We start from the raw sequence: 17222 nt of genomic DNA on the forward strand, positions 1-17222 counted from the left end.
ATTGGATCTTTTTTAATTAAATTTGGCACAGTCATCTAGCAAAATAGAAAATGCGTTTTTCTTTTCCTAGGTTACCGTTAAAAAGTCATCTGGAAAAACGGTATTTTACGCGAAAGGGGATTTCTTCCAAAAAGAGTGACCAGTTAGTGGCTGAATCGGATACTTCGATATTCTGTGCGAAAAAGGTGGAGGGCACACTGAAAAACCTAAATAGCTAAACAAATTTTACGGATTTGGGAAAAATTACTGACCACTTCTCCTAACCGGGAGCAGCCAGCCACGATGACGTCCCGCAACCTGACGGAGGTGTTCGTCATCATGCGCAACAACGCGTCCAAGAACCGCAATCACTACGACGATCGGGTAAGTAGTCCAAAACAAAGGTCAAAGGATTTCTGTTTTAGCATATGTTTTGCGATTGTAGAGGGGCAGTGATGCGGAACGCCTGCTGAAGCACTCGGTACGGGAGGCAGAGGAGGGACTAGAGCTCCAGGACGACTATGGGACACCGCCCGCCTGGCTGGACAAGTTCGAGGAGGCCCAGTACACCATGTCCAAGTGGGTAGTTCAAACACTATGAACTTAATTTGCTAAGGGTTTCCTTTCCTCTTCAGAATCAAGCCGAAGCTGGACGAACTGGGCTCCCTGCACGCACGCCATCTCTTGAGGCCTGCCTTCGATGATCAGCGGGACGACGAGTGCGATATTGAAGTGCTTAGCCAGATCGTCTCCAAGCTGATCACCTCTACGCACCGGCACATCCAGTGCGTGCGGTCCAGCATCGGAGTCGGCAGCAAGGTAGAGCAGTGCTTGACCGCTAACGCGGTGCACTGCGCCCTGCTCCAGTTGCAGGAGCTGACCGTTAAGTTCCGGGCCAGCCAGAACGCCTACCTGCTGCAGCTTAACTCCCGCGAGGAGCGCTCGCAAAAGTACTTCGACGACGGTGGCGCCGGTGAAGTCTTTACCAACGTGGAGCTGGGCGACCAGAGCGCTGAGAATTTTGTCGACTCCTTTGACAACTTCTTGCAGCCGCCGGCAGCAGAGGGCAAGAGCAGCAGCAGCTTCCTGTTTGAGGACGACGACCAGGCCATTGATGACCACTTCCAGCGACCGCCGGCCAGCCGGATGACCCAGCAGCAACTGCTGCTTTTCGAGGAGGAGAACTCGCGGGTGGCGCAGCATCGCGAGCAGGAGGTGACGAAGATAGTAAAGTCCATCTACGACTTAAACGACATATTTAAGGACCTCGGACACATGGTGCAGGAGCAGGGCACTGTGCTCGATCGCATCGACTACAACGTAGAGCAGACGCAGACGCGTGTCTCTGAGGGATTGCGCCAGTTACACAAGGCAGAAATGTATCAGCGCAAAAACCGCAAGATCTGTGTCATTCTGGTCCTGGCGGCGGTTACCTTCTTCATGCTGCTGCTGCTCATCCTGACCAAGCTTTAGTTTTCCGGTCATAGTCCACGTCATTCCCGTGTTTATGTGTGTATATTGTAAATGTATAAATACATGTTATATTTATTATTTATTGCTAATGCTAAAAAAAACGCAACTACTTCTCAATCTCAAGTCCCGATTACGATCACATGCGCTCCGAGAGACGCGAGGCGACGGCCCGCAGGTTGCCGTACACTTTGCTGGGCGGCGAGCCCAAGATCAAATTGCAGACGGCCCGACGTGCCAGCTGGATGTTCTGGTAGCTTCCGAGGATGTGGATCTTGCTGTCTGCCAGGACAATGCGGGTCTTGGTCACGTTCTCGATGGTAAACTTGGTGCGTCCGCCCTTGCCCGCTAGGCGACCGATTGCGCGCGACTGGTGGTCGCCTCGCAGCGTTTTCACGTCCTTGATCTCGAAGGACTCGACGAAGAGGTCCTCCAGCCGCAGCAGGGCCAAGGCGTCGTCCACTTCGAAGCCGCAGAGGAAGGCGCGCACAAAGTCCGCTCCGCGCTGCAAATTGGCAATGTCTGGCGTCTCGGGGCCGACACGCAGCTCCACCTGGCGCGCCTTCATGTTGAATCGGATCTGCAGCTTCATGTGCTCCACCACGGGTGTAAAGATCTTCATCCAGTGCTCCTTCAGAGAGGAGTACCTGTGCGGCGGCACGGACACTTTGCGCAGCTCGCTCCTGGCCCTTTTTGCCTTGGGCGGAGCCGATGCCAGTGAGGATCCCAGCACCTGGCCCTCGATGCCGGTCGCCTCGTCCACTTGCATCTCCATGTCCTGCTGGCCGCTTCCGGAGGCTCCTCGTTTGGGTGCCCGTTTGGCTGGCTCGAATGCGTCCGCCTTGATGTTCTCTGCCTCCATGATGTGATCTGTTGTGGTTTCTTCCGCGACAATTGCGTTGTTCCCCAAAATATTCTGTTCGGCTGCTTCGTCTTCCACGTGCTCAGTGTGACCGCGTTCGAATTTTGATTTCAAATATACCATTGGCCCCCGAAAATATACCAAGAAAGTTCCTCACATATACCAAAAATTATATTGATCAAGAATATTTGTATTTTTTTAAAACATTTCTTTTTTTGTAATTAAAGCCTAGTATCCAGATCGACAAACGAGTATGCTAGCGTAAAAACTTTAATCTTTCCAGTGTGACCAAAATTTCGAGAGTTCATCGGATTTAAGCGTGCTACGGTCGTACTGACAATCAGCTGGGTTTGTTGACAAGCAGTTAAAATTCAAATATCGTATTTGCGGGAAACAGCCTTTAAAAGATATTATCAAATACCTTGGCAAGACAAGTCTGCCGCTGTACAAAGAAGTTAAAAAACAATACAATTTAAATTTAACAGTTGTTTTTTTTAATTTTATGATAATTATTTGCTAATTTAAAGTTCATAGCTGCACTTTTATTGTGTTTTTTCGTACATTTTGGACCTAAGAAACATTTTGCTCTGACAAGAGGCACCTCAGATAGTATTAATGTTATTTTGTCCTCACATGTAAACTCCTGCAATCGACTTTTGTGTTTTTTTTTATTTTATTTGAGAAGCGCACGCCAAAAGATTAAATTTTTTTATCTTTGCGCTAGGTTTACTTTCTGGTGGTTGGCAGCGCGAAGTAATTTTCAGGTTTTTTTTCGTCGATCTGAGTACCGAGGTGAAAAAAAAGCCAGACGAAAAGTGCACGCCAGCTGTTTGCCTCTCGCTCTCTCTTATGACTAGCGTACGGTTTTCGTCGATCTGAGTACTAGGCTTAAAGCAAGTTAAGCAATCGATAGCTGACTCCATAGGAAATTAGAGGCCGTGTGGAGAGCAGATACAATAGAAAAATATTAAGGAGTAGTTTCATAGATATTTGGTCAAAGATATATCTTGATTCGAAGGGTGTCCAAAGAAACATCATCATACAGGAATTATGCTTGCAATTGCGGATTGGCATCCTTAAGGGGGTATATACCTTTTTTTGTCGAAAAAAATAGGAAAGTTTGGATTTTTTATGTATGTAACTATTGTTTTTATTAAATGAATGATTATATTTTCTGAAAGCTTAGATTGTTGACAATCTTTATGCAAAATTTTTTGTCGAAAAAAATAGGAAAGTTTGGATTTTTTATGTATGTAACTATTGTTTTTATTAAATGAATGATTATATTTTCTGAAAGCTTAGATTGTTGACAATGTTTATGCAAAAATTTTTGAAAAAATATTTAATAGTTTTTAAGGTGTGGCTGTTTCCCTTAAACGCCTTTTTTTAAGAGCCTTGCGGTGATAATTCCCCAGGACGAATGGGTCAACTGATACCGAAAAAATAAAAATATTTCATTAGTTTAAAGTAGTATCCTGTACTTGAACGAACGTTTTTAAAATTTTCTTTTTTTGTGGATACGGGAACGTTTAATGCAAAAAATGACGTTTTTGGACGCTAAAATTCTCACAAAACTATCTATTTCGGCGAAATAAAAATTTTTACATGAAAAAACAATCGTTCAAGTACTAATAAAATTCATTACGGAATTTAAAAAAAAAAATGAAGAAAATCGGTTCAGTAGTTTTTCGTCAATCCATATCACCGCAAAGTCATTTTAAAAAAAAACCGTTTCGAGATATTCGCGGTTAAAGTTTCAAGTTTGGGTTTGGGCGGGGACGATGCGCGCTTTAACTTTTTTTCTACTGCTCAAATCTCTATGAAAATTTAGGGAAATATTCTCAAGAAGTTGTTCTTTAAGATAAAGCAAAAAAAAGTTTAGATTTTTCGAAAATGAAAAAGGTTTATACCCCCTTAATGACGAGCCGAAGGAAGACTGTACATGACAGACGTGTGGTAGTGTGTACGGTACTATCTGTGTCATAGCAGGCAGCCCTTAGCCACAATGTTGCCTATCGTTATCGAAAGATGTCAATCGAGTATGCGGCAAAATTTAATTTCTGGAAAGTTTTGAGATTAAGTATGGTCACCGAGGTAAGCGTTCATGTAATAGCCTTTAAAAGTTTCTTCGCCAACAATGGAAATTATTTTTGCATCAGCCGCAGCGATAAGCAGCCGATTGCCATGCCTCCTATTTCCCCTGCACTTCAAAGTAAAGTTAAGTAAGGCAAAGTGAAGTATAGTAAAGTTGAGTGCGAGGAATGCGGCCACCAAAGGCGGGCGATAATCTCAAGTTTGCAATTGCACTGGCAATTTGTTTGTTATCTCCTCCGTTGCCTCCTTCTTTTTCTCTTTCCGCCTTTGCCCCTATTTTTGGCTCTTTGGGAAAACTTTTCGCCGAGCATGAGCTATTTGAATAAGGACACTGAGAAAAAATAAAATCCAAAGATATAAGGCTAACATAAATTGAACTCGAAAAACATTTATGTTTCCAAAAGATGTCATACGATATAGTCGTCCGATTCGGCTCATTCCGACTTTGTGCAATAGACAGACCATTTTTGGGAACGGCTTATCCAAACAGCTTTAAAACTGAGAGATTAGCTTGCGTAGAACCGGACAGATGGGCGGACGGACTGACGGCCAAAATAGATCGACTTTTGGAAATGTCTCGTTGGGAATTTTTAACTAATTTTATTTCACCCAAAGGAAATTTGTATTTACAAATTGGTTGCCTTTTTTGTACTTCTTACCTAGGTATTTGTTTTTGGAAATTCCCAGTACCTGCCCTAGGTAGAAATACTAGTGTCACAAATTACAAGACTTTATATAGCTGCCATAAAAATGATTAGATAAAGTATATGATAAATTAATATAAATAAAAAGATTTTTCTGAAGTTTTCAAAGAATAAACTTCGACTCTGATTTGTATTTTATGTTCTTGAATATTTTTAATAAAATTTTCAAATTCGCTGAGCTTTTCAACTGATAAAAAAATGTAATTCGCAGTGCAGAAAAATCGTGGGGCGATATGAGTGCAAATTGCGTTGGCTTTCATTTGGCATGCACTCATTTGGGTTATCTGCTCGTCCACTTAATAAACTTAATGACTCTCGAAGCCTTTGGCTGCACATGATTTTGCCAGGAAATCGCCTAAAAGCGCTCGGTTCTCGAGCTGCTAGGTCAGCTGATGAGGCAGAGGCCAGCCTCCCTGAGTCCTGGCACTCCCACTTCGTCCACCACCTCCGCCGCCTACCCCTTTGAGGTCCTTTGACAGCGGCGATGTCCTTCGTAGCCGTCGCTTTGAAGCTGACGGCAAAAGTGAAAACGCGAAATACACGCGTAAGGGCTTCAAAGGTTTTGGATCAACTGCTTAAAAGTTATAATTAGTTGAGGTTAGGTTTTGGACAGGACCCCAAACATATAGTGTTGCGTCTGCCACACAGGAAACAAATCTGCATTAAATTTTAGATTGATGTGATGCTGTAACCGTCAATAACTGTGAATATTCGAAGGTCAGCTATGGCAGCTAATTATATAGTTGTCTGATTTTTATAAAAGTAAAACCGCAATTCAGAAATCATTAAAAATTAATATATCTTTAAGTTTATAGGTATATTCTAAAAAACAACGAAATTATAATTGGATTTTACTATTGTTTTTGTTGCTCCTATGGGAGATTATGACGTATTTGGCCAATCCGACCCCATCCGGTTTATGAACTACCTGAAACAGAAAGAAGACTTTTTTCTAAGTTTTATCCAAAAGTATTAAAACTGAGGGACTAGTTTTCGTAAAAACAAAAAGCCGGACAGACAGACATGTCTAGATCGACTCGGCTGGTGATGCTGATCAAGAATATATATATTTTATGGGGTCTGAAATGTGCCTTCTACTGCGTTGAAAACTTTTGACTGAAATCATAATACTTTCTGGAAGTATAACCTTCAACTTACCGTAAATAATAAATATAAAAAAGGTGTGTGTATTTATATTTAATTGAAGTATTTTTCTTTTCGCACACATAACAAGTACTATATTTCAACTGGAACCTGGGAAAAAGAAAATTTTGCTTATTTTAATTCTCATAATAACTATCTGAAAAAATAGGGAAATCGGATCGGGCTCTAACGCGCGTGAGTTAATCGAATTGTACTGTGCCGTGGACGCGTATAAAAAGGCACACCGTAAAACCTATGACTCTTTGTAGAAACATCAGCGAACAGCATGTACATATAATGTTAGATCTCGTCTAGTCGCGACTGCACAAATTTATGGAATATTCAGTCGAATTATGTGATATTTTTATAAATGTTTATAATTCTTATTGGAAGAAAACATATTTTATATTTCTAAGCCTAATTTACACGAAAACACGCATATAAAATAAGAAGAAACGCTGTAGTCGAGTGCCTCGACTAAATTTGCTCCACAGCCTTTGAACATTTCGAAAATTTTAGAAACGCGCCATCTGCCGAACTGCAGTGCAAACACCATAACAGAAGAGCGATCAGCACCCGCGCCTCCCGTTAAAAATTTTCTCGACCGCTTCCGCTCTCTTACATATATGAACCCCGTTTTCAAATATGCAATGACGTCATTATTAACACAGAAAATTTTGTATAACATCTGAAATTAAAAATTCGATGTTTAACGGGTTTAAACGGATATGGCTTAATCGACTCGGTTATCGATCCTGATCAAGAATATATATACTTTATAGGGTCAGAAACGGTTCCTTCTACCGGTTACATATTTTCCAACGAATACAATATACTCTTTTACTCAACGAGTAACGGGTGTAAAAAGGCACGACTGTTAAAAAACAGTTACACTGGTAACAAATTTAAAAACAAATAGCGGCAAACAAAAAAATGTGGCTCCATCTGGCGGTAAAATATATTTATTTACTAGCGCTGATCTTACCAAAAAATATATGTTTTTGTAGGTTTATGCGATTTATGGGCGTTAGAGTGGGCGTGTCCAAACTTTGAAACAACGGCATTACTAGAAGCAGCATGTTAAATCTCAAGCTCGTGTACAGACAGACAGTCAGACATGGATATACATACATATATATTTTACAGAGACGGAAATGTCTTTTTCAGTGCGTAACAAACTTTTGACTGGAATTAGAATACCCTCTCCAAGGTTATACAAATGATATAATATAATCAAAATTTTGTTATTTTTAGGTAGTCCTTTACCCAAATCTAATATTTTATGGTATTTTGGTGTAGTCAAATAATCACTTCAAAATAGTAAGTAATAAACTAAATTTAATTGCAATGTGGGTAATGCTGGGCAACATTTTTTTATTATGACATGACATGCATCGTATGGTTTTTGTTTCTGTGCATGATTCGCAGGTCCAGGACCCCGAGGGTAATCAGATTTACCGTGCCCCATTTCGGCTTCTTTCTTCTGCTCTCACTTGGCTTCGGGTGCCGAGTATTAGTAGAGGGTCCTATTAAGGGCTTTCAGTGAAAGTTTTGCTTTGCGGAGCAGCAGTGCCTTGCGACATGAGATTGAGTGGGTGTCGCCCTGGAGATTCCCCGAATCCTTTCGCTTTTCGTGTTCCGTCGCTTGAAGCACAGTGCAAAATTATTGCGGCCTGGGCGAATGTAAAATATTTTATTGCCTTGTTGTTCGCCAAAATCGAGGTGAGCAGGAAAGACGGCGTCAGCAAGCAGTTGTCATTTAGAAGGAGCGCAGTGGCCATTAAACGTACGTCATACACTAAAATATACGATAACATGAGTTATTTTAGCGGTTTTTGGTTTGGTGTATAAATGTTGTTCAGTATATTTATACCCTTGCAAAGGGTATTATAATTTTGGTCAAAAGTGTGCAACGCAGTGAAGGAGACATCTCCGACCCTATAAAGTATATATATTCTTGATCAGGATCGCGTCCTGAGTCAGTCTGTTTCTACGCGAACTAGTCTCTCAGTTTTAAAGATATCGAATTGAAACTTTGCACACACCCTTCGTTCCTTTGCACGCAGTATATAAGTCGGAACGGGCGGGATAGGCTCACTATGTCTTATAGCTGCCATATAACTGAACGATTGGGAATGCCATAACTTTGATGTTTGTAAAGTTAGGAAGCTGGGATTTTCTATGGGTTTTATATTTGGTTAATCAATCCAAATTTCATAAGGATCGGCCGACTATATCCTATAGCTGACATATAACTGATTGATCGAAAATGCCATAACTTTGATGTTTGTAAAGTTAGGAAGTTGGGATTTTTTATGAGTATTAAGAATGCATCATATGAATAATTTTGAAGAATATAATGTACATAATATTCTGCAAGGGTATATCAACTTCGGCTCCGCCCGAAGTTAGCTTTCCTTTCTTGTTTTATATAAAAAATTGTTAAAATTGATAAAAATGTGTTCAATTAATGTGAAAAAACAGGCCATGCCCTTTATGTCAAACATTTTTTATGCTTTCCATAGCATTGTATTATTTTCTAAGTTTTATTTTTACACTCAATCTGTTTACATGTATTTTCGAAATAACTTGAGCTAGAAAATTTTTTTAGATTGTCAACTTTTGATAAATTTGTAGATTTTCAAATCATCACGAAACGACTTTTAATATGGAAGAAAAACCTGGTCCTTCAGGATCTGGAGGAAAGCGGAATCGTGTCTCCCTTCCGTTTTTCTCTAGATCCTAAAGGAAGCCGCCTCCAAAACCGTCCGCGGAAAGAAAAGGGTCATCATGGTCAACAACGATGAAGTGTCCAGTTGGGACGAATTTCCCAGGCCTCGCGGACCGATCAAAAATCGTGTTGGGCAGACTACTCCAAAATTTCAGCCTGGGCAGGTGCTGTCTTCCAAAGAAGTGGACAAGGTCCTTGAAATGCCGAGACGTGTCGTCAAGCGTGTCGCCAAGCGTGTCGTTAAAAAATCAAAGTTCGAGAAGATCAAAAGCCCGAGTCATGGCAGAAAACAACCTTTGCCTAAGGTCACCACCGTTAAAAGGAGGGCTGCCAATAGAACACCTCCTCCGAGGTCCACTGGCGTCATCGAGCCCAGTGAGAAACCATCGGAGATGCAAGTACAACCTGAAGGGACCAACGCCAAGAAGATGAGACTTCCTTGAAAACACGCTCGTCGTCTTGATTCTTGCAAAAAAAGGATTTCCCCCAGGGCTTGGCTTGGATAAACCAGCTGACCGATAGTCGGGAGGTAGAAAACAATTCCCAATTCTCCTCAAACCGTTAAAAGCGCCCGATAACTTACAAGAATGGAAGATATTTCGCGCAGTGTAAAAGCTATTGACATGATTCTTTTCAAATCGTATTTTTATACCCTTGCAGAGGGTATTATAATTTTGGTCAAAAGTGTGCAACGCAGTGAAGGTATATATATTCTTGATCAGGATCACCTCCTGAGTTGATATAGCCATGTCCGTCTGTCCGTCTGTCCGTCTGTCTGTTTCTACGCAAACTAGTCTCTCAGTTTTAAAGCTATCGAGTTGAAACTTTGCACACACCCTTCTTTCCTTTGCACGCAGTATATATGTCGGAACGGCCGGGATCGGCCGACTATATCCTATAGCTGCCATATAACTGATTGATCGGAAATGCCATAACTTTGGTGTTTGTAAAGTTAGGAAGTTGGAATTTTCTATGGGTTTTATATTTGGCCAATCAATCCGACCTACCAAATTTCATAAGGATCGGCCGACTATATCCTATAGCTGCCATATAACTGATTGATCGGAAATGCCATAACTTTGATGTTTGTAAAGTTAGGAAGCTGGGATTTTCTATGGGTTTTATAGTTGGCCAATCAAACCCACCTACCAAATTTCATAAGGATCGGCCGACTATATCCTATAGCTGCCATATAACTGAACGATTGAAAATGCCATAACTTTGGTGTTTTTAAAGTTAGGAAGTTTGGATTTTTTATGAGTATTAAGAATACATAATATGAATAATTTTGGAGAATATAATTTACAGAGTATTCTGCAAGGGTATATCAACTTCGGCTCCGCCCGAAGTTAGCTTTCCTTTCTTGTTTTATGCATACCTTGATCAGGGTAAAAGCGCGTGCCGATCGGATCTATATCCTACAGTTCCCATAGGATCAATAGGTGTAGCATATAACGATCTATTTAGAATGAGCTGGTGGTAACTAAACGTGTTAGCGGAGCACGCGATGTCCTCGGCTTTTCATTTGTCTGGTCGGCTTCAAAAATTAATAAAGAACCGCCACGTTTAAATGCTCGTATGCTAGTAGAAAATAATTAAAATTCGCGTACTATATGTTTGATGGGAAAGAGGGCAAAGAGACAGAGATAGAGAGCAAAGAGTCAAGAGAGAGGAAAGGATAAGAGTATAGTATAAGGGATACACTTGACGAACATCACTCCAGTTACCACGCGAAACTGCGAAGTGCCCACCCTACCATTATCCTTCTGTCCTGCAATTCATAAAGAGGATCCCTTGGAGTGACTAGCGATTACTCATACCATCGCACTTGGAATTCCCTGTCCCCGGATAAGGAGATGTTTAGCAAAAATTCATTTTTGTAACCTTTTATTAACATAGTAAATAATAACCTATCAATTTCTTATTTATCTGGATACTAATAATATATTTATGCTGTAGCAAATTAACCTATACTTCCATTTTTGTTGTTTGTTCCTTATACAAAATAAAATAATTAATTACAAAAAAAAAGAAAATTAATATGTATCAAACGACAAAATTTTATATATTTATAAATGGCAAGAGATAAATGTTGCTGGAAAAGAACGGGATTAATATTAAGTATGCATTGTTATTTTTTTTGTATTTTTAAATATATAAATTAATTGATATAAAAATTATTAGAGATAGAAAATATGTTTTTTCATGTTAACGTCTATTTTTAATGCATTTGCTATTCGAAAGTTATGTATCAACCCTCGCAAAACTAGTCAGACATACGCTTATCGCAGTTTACAAAAATTTGATAAAGCTGAAATGACATGATCAAAACAAAGACAAATTTACTTTACTTCAAATTCTATTTTTAGGGCATATTTTAGGACCGGTGACGAAATAATTAAATAACTGGCATCAGGAAATATAATGTAAATGTAATATAATGGCGGCGAAAGATCTTTGTCTTCGGTGTTCGGCTGGAAAAATGTTTCTTGAATATAAATGAAGATAGTTCAATCGCCGATGGTTTCTTTTGCATTTTTTTTTGTTTGTATTAGGTTTGCCAATTTTGGTTTTAACTAAAATTTAGAATTTCATATTATTTTTATACCCTTGCAGAGGGTATTATAATTTTGGTCAGAAGTTTGTAACGCAGTGAAGGAGACGTTTCCGACCCCATAAAGTATATATATTCTTGATCAGGATCAATAGGGGAGTCGATATAGCCATGTCCGTCTGTCCGTCTGTCCGTCTGTTTCAATACCGTTTGTGAGCTCAGTTTAAAAGCTAGCGATCTGAAACTTTCACACGCGTCCTAAAACATGTGTACGCAGATCAAGTTTGAAAATCGCCCCGATCGGACGTCTATATCCTATAGCTCCCATAGGAACAATCGGATATATCTAGCAAAAATTGATGATATTTCGCGCAGTGTAAAAGCTATTGACATGAATTTTTCCAAATCGTATTTTTTTATGCATACCTTGATCAGGGTAAAAGCGCGTGGAATCGGACGTCTATATCCTATAGCTCCCATAGGAAAAATAGGGTAAAATCGGTCCAAATTTTATGTTTTTCAGAATATTTCGAGCTGTGTAAAAGCTATTGCTATAAATTTTTTCAAATCGTATTTTTTTATACATTCCTGCATCAAGGTGAAAGCGCGTGCTGATCAGACGTCTATATCCTATAGCTCCCATAGGAACAATCGGATATAACTTTCAAGAATGGAAGATATTTTGTGCAGTGTAAAAGCTATTAACATAAATCTTTCCAAATCTTATTTTTTTATGCATACCTTGATCAGGGTAAAAGCGCTTGGCGATCGGACGTCTATATCCTATAGCTCCCATAGGAACAATAGGGTGAAATCGGTTAAAATTTAATGATTTTTAGGATATTTCGCACAGTATATAAGCAATTGACCTGAATCTTTCCAAATCGTATTTTTTTATGCATACCTTGATTATGATAAAAGCACGTGACGATCGGACGTCTATATCCTATAGCTCCCATAGGAACAACAGGGTGAAATCGGTCCAAATTTGATGATTTTCTGAATTTTTCGCGTAGTGTGTAAGCTACTGACATAAATTTTTCCAAGTCTTATTTATTTACGCATATCTTGATTAGGGTAAAAGCGCTTGCCGATCGGACGTCTATTTCTTATAGCTTCCGTAGGAAAAATAGTTAAAGGCTGCGAAAGTATCCCTTTTTTTCTATTTTTATATGACATTTTTGCAGTATAAAAGCAATTGACATTAAACGATGAAAATCTAGTTTATTTATGTATACCTTATTCCTTTGGCTACTTTTTCAGTTTTAGCAATTTCGGCAAAGTCTGCAAGGGTATTAAAACTTCGGCTTGCCGAAGTTAGCTTCCGTCCTCGTTTTTTCTTATTTTTGTTTAAGTTCACTAAAATTTCGTTTGCCAACTAATTAAGATGCGGGATTACATGTTTATCACTTTTCTTTTTGTTTTTATTATTTTCTCTCTTCACATTTAGAACTTATTTTTTTTCACTTCTTGTCGTCAGCAACATTTTACTCTTTTTCTTTGGCCATTATTTTAGTTGTTTTAACTTCTCTATACACACAAAAAAAGTAATTTAAAAGAAAAGAAAAATTAGAATTATTAAATTAAAGGTATTCCATGGCGGAATTTGTTTGTAATAAGCTTCTCGAAAAACAGCTCTCACGTCACTCTGCCTGCACTGGAGATAAGTTTTATAGTGGCGACTTTCTCCCTTATATTTTAGCCATTACTGCTTCCGAACATGGGTTTACGACGAATATGTATATATTCGGAAGCTTCTGCAGTTTGGACTTCTTTGATCTACTTTAGGTCTTCCTTCTCTTCATTCTACTTTTTTTCTTGCGCTCTATTAATTGGCGGCCAGCTTACATGGTGGTGTAGTTATGGAAAAAATTTGGAGCTTTTAAATATGTGACTGCTTATTGTCTATTCCACTGACACAAAAAATATGAAAATTCTCTCGGATGGTTTTTCTCGGAGAATATATTTTATTGCTATTGAAATTAAATACATAATCGAATTAGTTTTTTTGTTTGTGGTTCTCCCACGAAAAATACTCACTAATACTTAATTTGGTATTGGTTGGACTGGGTTACTGCTCAACCTAAATTTAAGCTTACTCGCTGCAGACAACTGATCTGGATGGCGGTCGATGTGGAAAAGAATGTGCTGGGCGCATTGCCTTGGGAAGTTGCCCCAGAACGGATATATAGGTTTGTCAAGGTTGACACTAATGACAATCCGCTGACATCCAATCAGCTGATCGTAATTTTGGTAGTTGCCAATACGACAGTGTTTGGGTTCCCGCCATAGATGGCGCCACCTGTTCATGATGGGCTGCACTTATATATTTCTAACTAAATCTTATTTAGAATATAGACTTAAATATATAACAGTTAACAACAATATTCTATATAATTGGTTTTATTTTAATAATAATATTTATCTGTCCTAGTCTGAGAAATTTGCATTTGCCTATGGTGCGTATTTTTTTTATTTTGGATTTTTTTTCCATTTAAGCTCGAACAAGCTCCTCTACATAGGGTGAAATCGGATTTTCAGAATATTCCGCGCAGTGTGTAAGCTATTGACATCAATTTTTCAAAGTCTTATTTATTTACGCATATCTTGATCAGGGTAAAAGCGCTTGCCGATCGGACGTCTATATCTTATAGCTTCCGCGTTCAAAATTATTAAAGGCTGCAGTAAAAAAGCTATTGACATGAAACTATGCAAATATAGTTTATTTATGTATACCTTATTCCTTTCGCAACTTTTTCAATTTCAGCAACTTCAGTCTGCAAGGGTATTAAAACTTCGGCTTGCCGAAGTTAGATTCCGTCCTCGTTTTATTTCAACCTATATACCCATCATACTGGATTGGATTATCCAATTTTTAAGGAATAAGTATGGAACGATTTCCTTTCTAAGATTTTCCAGATGACAAACTTATTGATTATTGTAATTGCCCTTTTTTGATTGATCATTCCACTGTGAATTGTAGGAAGGAAAATAGCGTATGATTTTTTAGCAAAGATCTGTACAAAATAAGATGTGGAATGTTGATAGCTTTTTTACTGTGTACATTACAGCAGATATGTATATGTTCGTCATCCGATGTTGATAAAACTCATGGGATAGGATTACTATTAAGCAAAAATGAGAAACATATTTGTAAAAATCTCCACACAATATTCTCAAAATGTTGCGCATTCAGAAAAAAAAATTAAAAAAAAAAAAAAATTTGTTTTTTCAATTTTAAATACTATACCCCCCCCCTTAAGCAACACACTTATTTTTATTGACGAACTCATAGGACCCCAAATGTTATCTGTCATGTGTACATTTTACCTATCCATTGGTTTTCGTAGTGGAACGAAAACGCCAAAGTAATTAAAGGAAATACAAATTTAATACGTGATTACTGTTATAGGATAATACAGTTATGTGTCTTTAAAAAGGTTTTATTCACCTGGGTTCGTAAAGATTTGAGCTTCGACCTACTTGTTTCTGATCATCGCCACGAATTTCCCCCCCTTCCACCAAAAGAAAGACCAATCCGTGGGGAAAAGTCCCTGGCTCCAATTGAAGGCCGAAAACGTGACGTGTGGTTCTCGTTCGTCCGCGCGTCCAACTCATTTGGTGCTCGACTAATCGCAAATAACACACATCGATTACAAGAAAGAGCCCCGCGGAGGGCGGCAGAAAAAGGGGCGGGGCAGGAGGATGGCCGGGACTGAAACAGAAGCAGAAACGGCAACAGAAACAATTAGCACGGAGCAGGACGTAATTGGCGTGCAGTTACGGAGGCTGATTAAAGAAGCAATCATAAAATTAAGACCCATAATCCTGTGCAATTTGGACAAACACACACGCAAACGAAATGGAATTGAATGGAGGGCGAAGTTGGGGAATCCCCAAGAAGACGAAGCCCAGTGGAGGCTAATAATAACCGACCAAAACCAAAGCAAACGGACCAGCAGCAGAACCAGCATCGGAAAAACAACAACACCAGCACAAAAATCACTTTACACGCTCCAAATACGAGGCGAATGTGTGCGTGTGTCATGGGCGAACGGCAGAGGGGGTTCTGGTGGTCGGGGACTTGGGGACTTGGGACCCCCCCCTCCTCCGAAGGGTTCTAGTTCGAGTTCGAGTCGAGTAGAAACTGCAAATTGGTGTTGCGATTCCTTCGGTTAAGGCACCCTTTTTGGCCCACAACTTGGCTGCAAGCTTTCTACCTTACCAACCTGAGAGTATATTAGTTCCTTTGCCCCCGATATAATATAATATATATCGACAGGTTGATAGTTGACCCTAACTAATGTAACGTGACCTTGACAAACTTACCATATTTAAGCAATCTTTCCATTTTTAGAAAATAATATTTTTTATCAGAGTGCTCTGAAAAACTTTTTTAAGCCGTTAAACTTAATAATTCCTCATCTTTATAAACCATGAAAACTAGTTTAAAAATATTTGTATTGGCTTAATGAAAATTGGCCTCAACATCAATATAGTTAGTATAATAGATTATATTTGGAACTTGTAATCCAAATATTTTTTTATGGCGAACACTTATAGTTTTGGGTAGTTAATTGCACACAGATATTTAATTATCACTCAATAGTAGTTTTGAATTTTAAACAAAAAACAATTTCACTCTTCGAGTTCTTTATATCCTTGACTTGATTATTAACTACTTATAACAAAATACTCACATTAAAGAAAAAAGAAAAAACATTTCGAAAATGTTGAAAAAAGATTAAAAAAAGTGTAATTTAGATACGAAAATTACAAATATGTTTTCAGAAATAGTAAATGCAACGGAAAGATATTTCGATTAAAAATCTGTTTATAAATTTAAAATCACCTAAATTGGAACTTACCAATTGTTAGCCATCTTATAATCTAAAATATTTAGAAAGGGGAAACAAAAAATCTGATTCGTCTAAGAAGGAGCTTCTAAACCGCCCATTGATAGACCCCAAAGAATATATGCTGGCGTTGCTTCTGGCGTGTCCGTGTAAGTGTTCCGGAGTCTGGAGTCCTGGAGTCTGGACTGCAGTCCCGTTAAAGCGAGAGACGGAGAAGTTGAGCTGCTGCTACGTGCGGCGATTTGTGTGTGCTATAATGCCGTGCCGCAACAGCCAGGAACACCCGGCAGCTGTAGCCACATCAGATCCGGGAGCAATATGAAACCTTCATTAGCGAGCTGCTTTTGGGGGGACGGACGGAGGAGGCAGGGCGCCCGCTCCGCCGAAACGGATTGAAAACGCTTCCGGCCATACAAATTGTACCTGAAACGTGAGAAACTAATTTTCGAGGTGGCCACGCAACAGTCCAGTTCCAGGACGATTCGACCTGCCTGCGAACCCGATAGTGGGATACCGAAATGACTTTCTCCTTGGTCATCTGCATACGGGAGTAAAGAAATTATACGCTTCAGTTCGGCTTACGGGAATATATAAATTATACGTTTCGGATTTGTTGCAACATATTAGATCCAGTTTTATTTTAAATTTGAACACCTTTTGATGGGAAATTGGTCTTCAGGGTTCCTTACACGTGTGGTGTAGGCATCATCTTTTATTTAGATTGTTTATGTTGAGAAACAAACATTAATATTCCCACTTTAAAAATGTTTGTTATATTTAAAACTAAAGACATGCAAATGAAAGGGAATCGAAATCTTTAACAAAAACT

General features: G+C 39.2%; 2 protein-coding genes across 2 annotated transcripts; one reads left to right on the plus strand and one right to left on the minus strand.

The window, feature by feature from the left end:
• The first annotated feature begins 161 nt into the window (after positions 1-161).
• LOC108039185 (syntaxin-16) lies at positions 162-1530 on the plus strand. Its single transcript, XM_017116109.2, has 3 exons — positions 162-363; positions 425-558; positions 615-1530. Exons 1-3 carry the CDS (start codon positions 283-285, stop codon positions 1450-1452), a joined length of 1053 nt encoding a protein of 350 aa, XP_016971598.1. The 5' UTR covers positions 162-282; the 3' UTR covers positions 1453-1530.
• On the minus strand, positions 1476-2408 carry LOC108039186 (RNA-binding protein pno1). Its single transcript, XM_017116111.2, has one exon. The coding sequence runs from the start codon at positions 2309-2311 to the stop codon at positions 1589-1591; it is 723 nt and encodes a 240-aa protein (XP_016971600.1). The 5' UTR covers positions 2312-2408; the 3' UTR covers positions 1476-1588.
• Between the last annotated feature and the right edge of the window lie 14814 nt (positions 2409-17222).

Source organism: Drosophila rhopaloa, unplaced genomic scaffold (genome assembly GCF_018152115.1).
Source record: "Drosophila rhopaloa isolate 14029-0021.01 unplaced genomic scaffold, ASM1815211v1 contig_3, whole genome shotgun sequence".
Classification (NCBI taxonomy): domain Eukaryota; kingdom Metazoa; phylum Arthropoda; class Insecta; order Diptera; family Drosophilidae; genus Drosophila; species Drosophila rhopaloa.

Coding starts and splice junctions, on each gene's coding strand:
- LOC108039186 (XM_017116111.2), bottom strand. CDS start 2,311: ATGGAGGCAGAGAACATCAAGGCGGACGCATTCGAGCCAGCCAAACGG.
- LOC108039185 (XM_017116109.2), top strand. CDS start 283: ATGACGTCCCGCAACCTGACGGAGGTGTTCGTCATCATGCGCAACAAC. Junction 364..424: donor GCAATCACTACGACGATCGG/GTAAGTAGTCCA, acceptor TTGCGATTGTAG/AGGGGCAGTGATGCGGAACG. Junction 559..614: donor GCCCAGTACACCATGTCCAA/GTGGGTAGTTCA, acceptor TTTCCTCTTCAG/AATCAAGCCGAAGCTGGACG.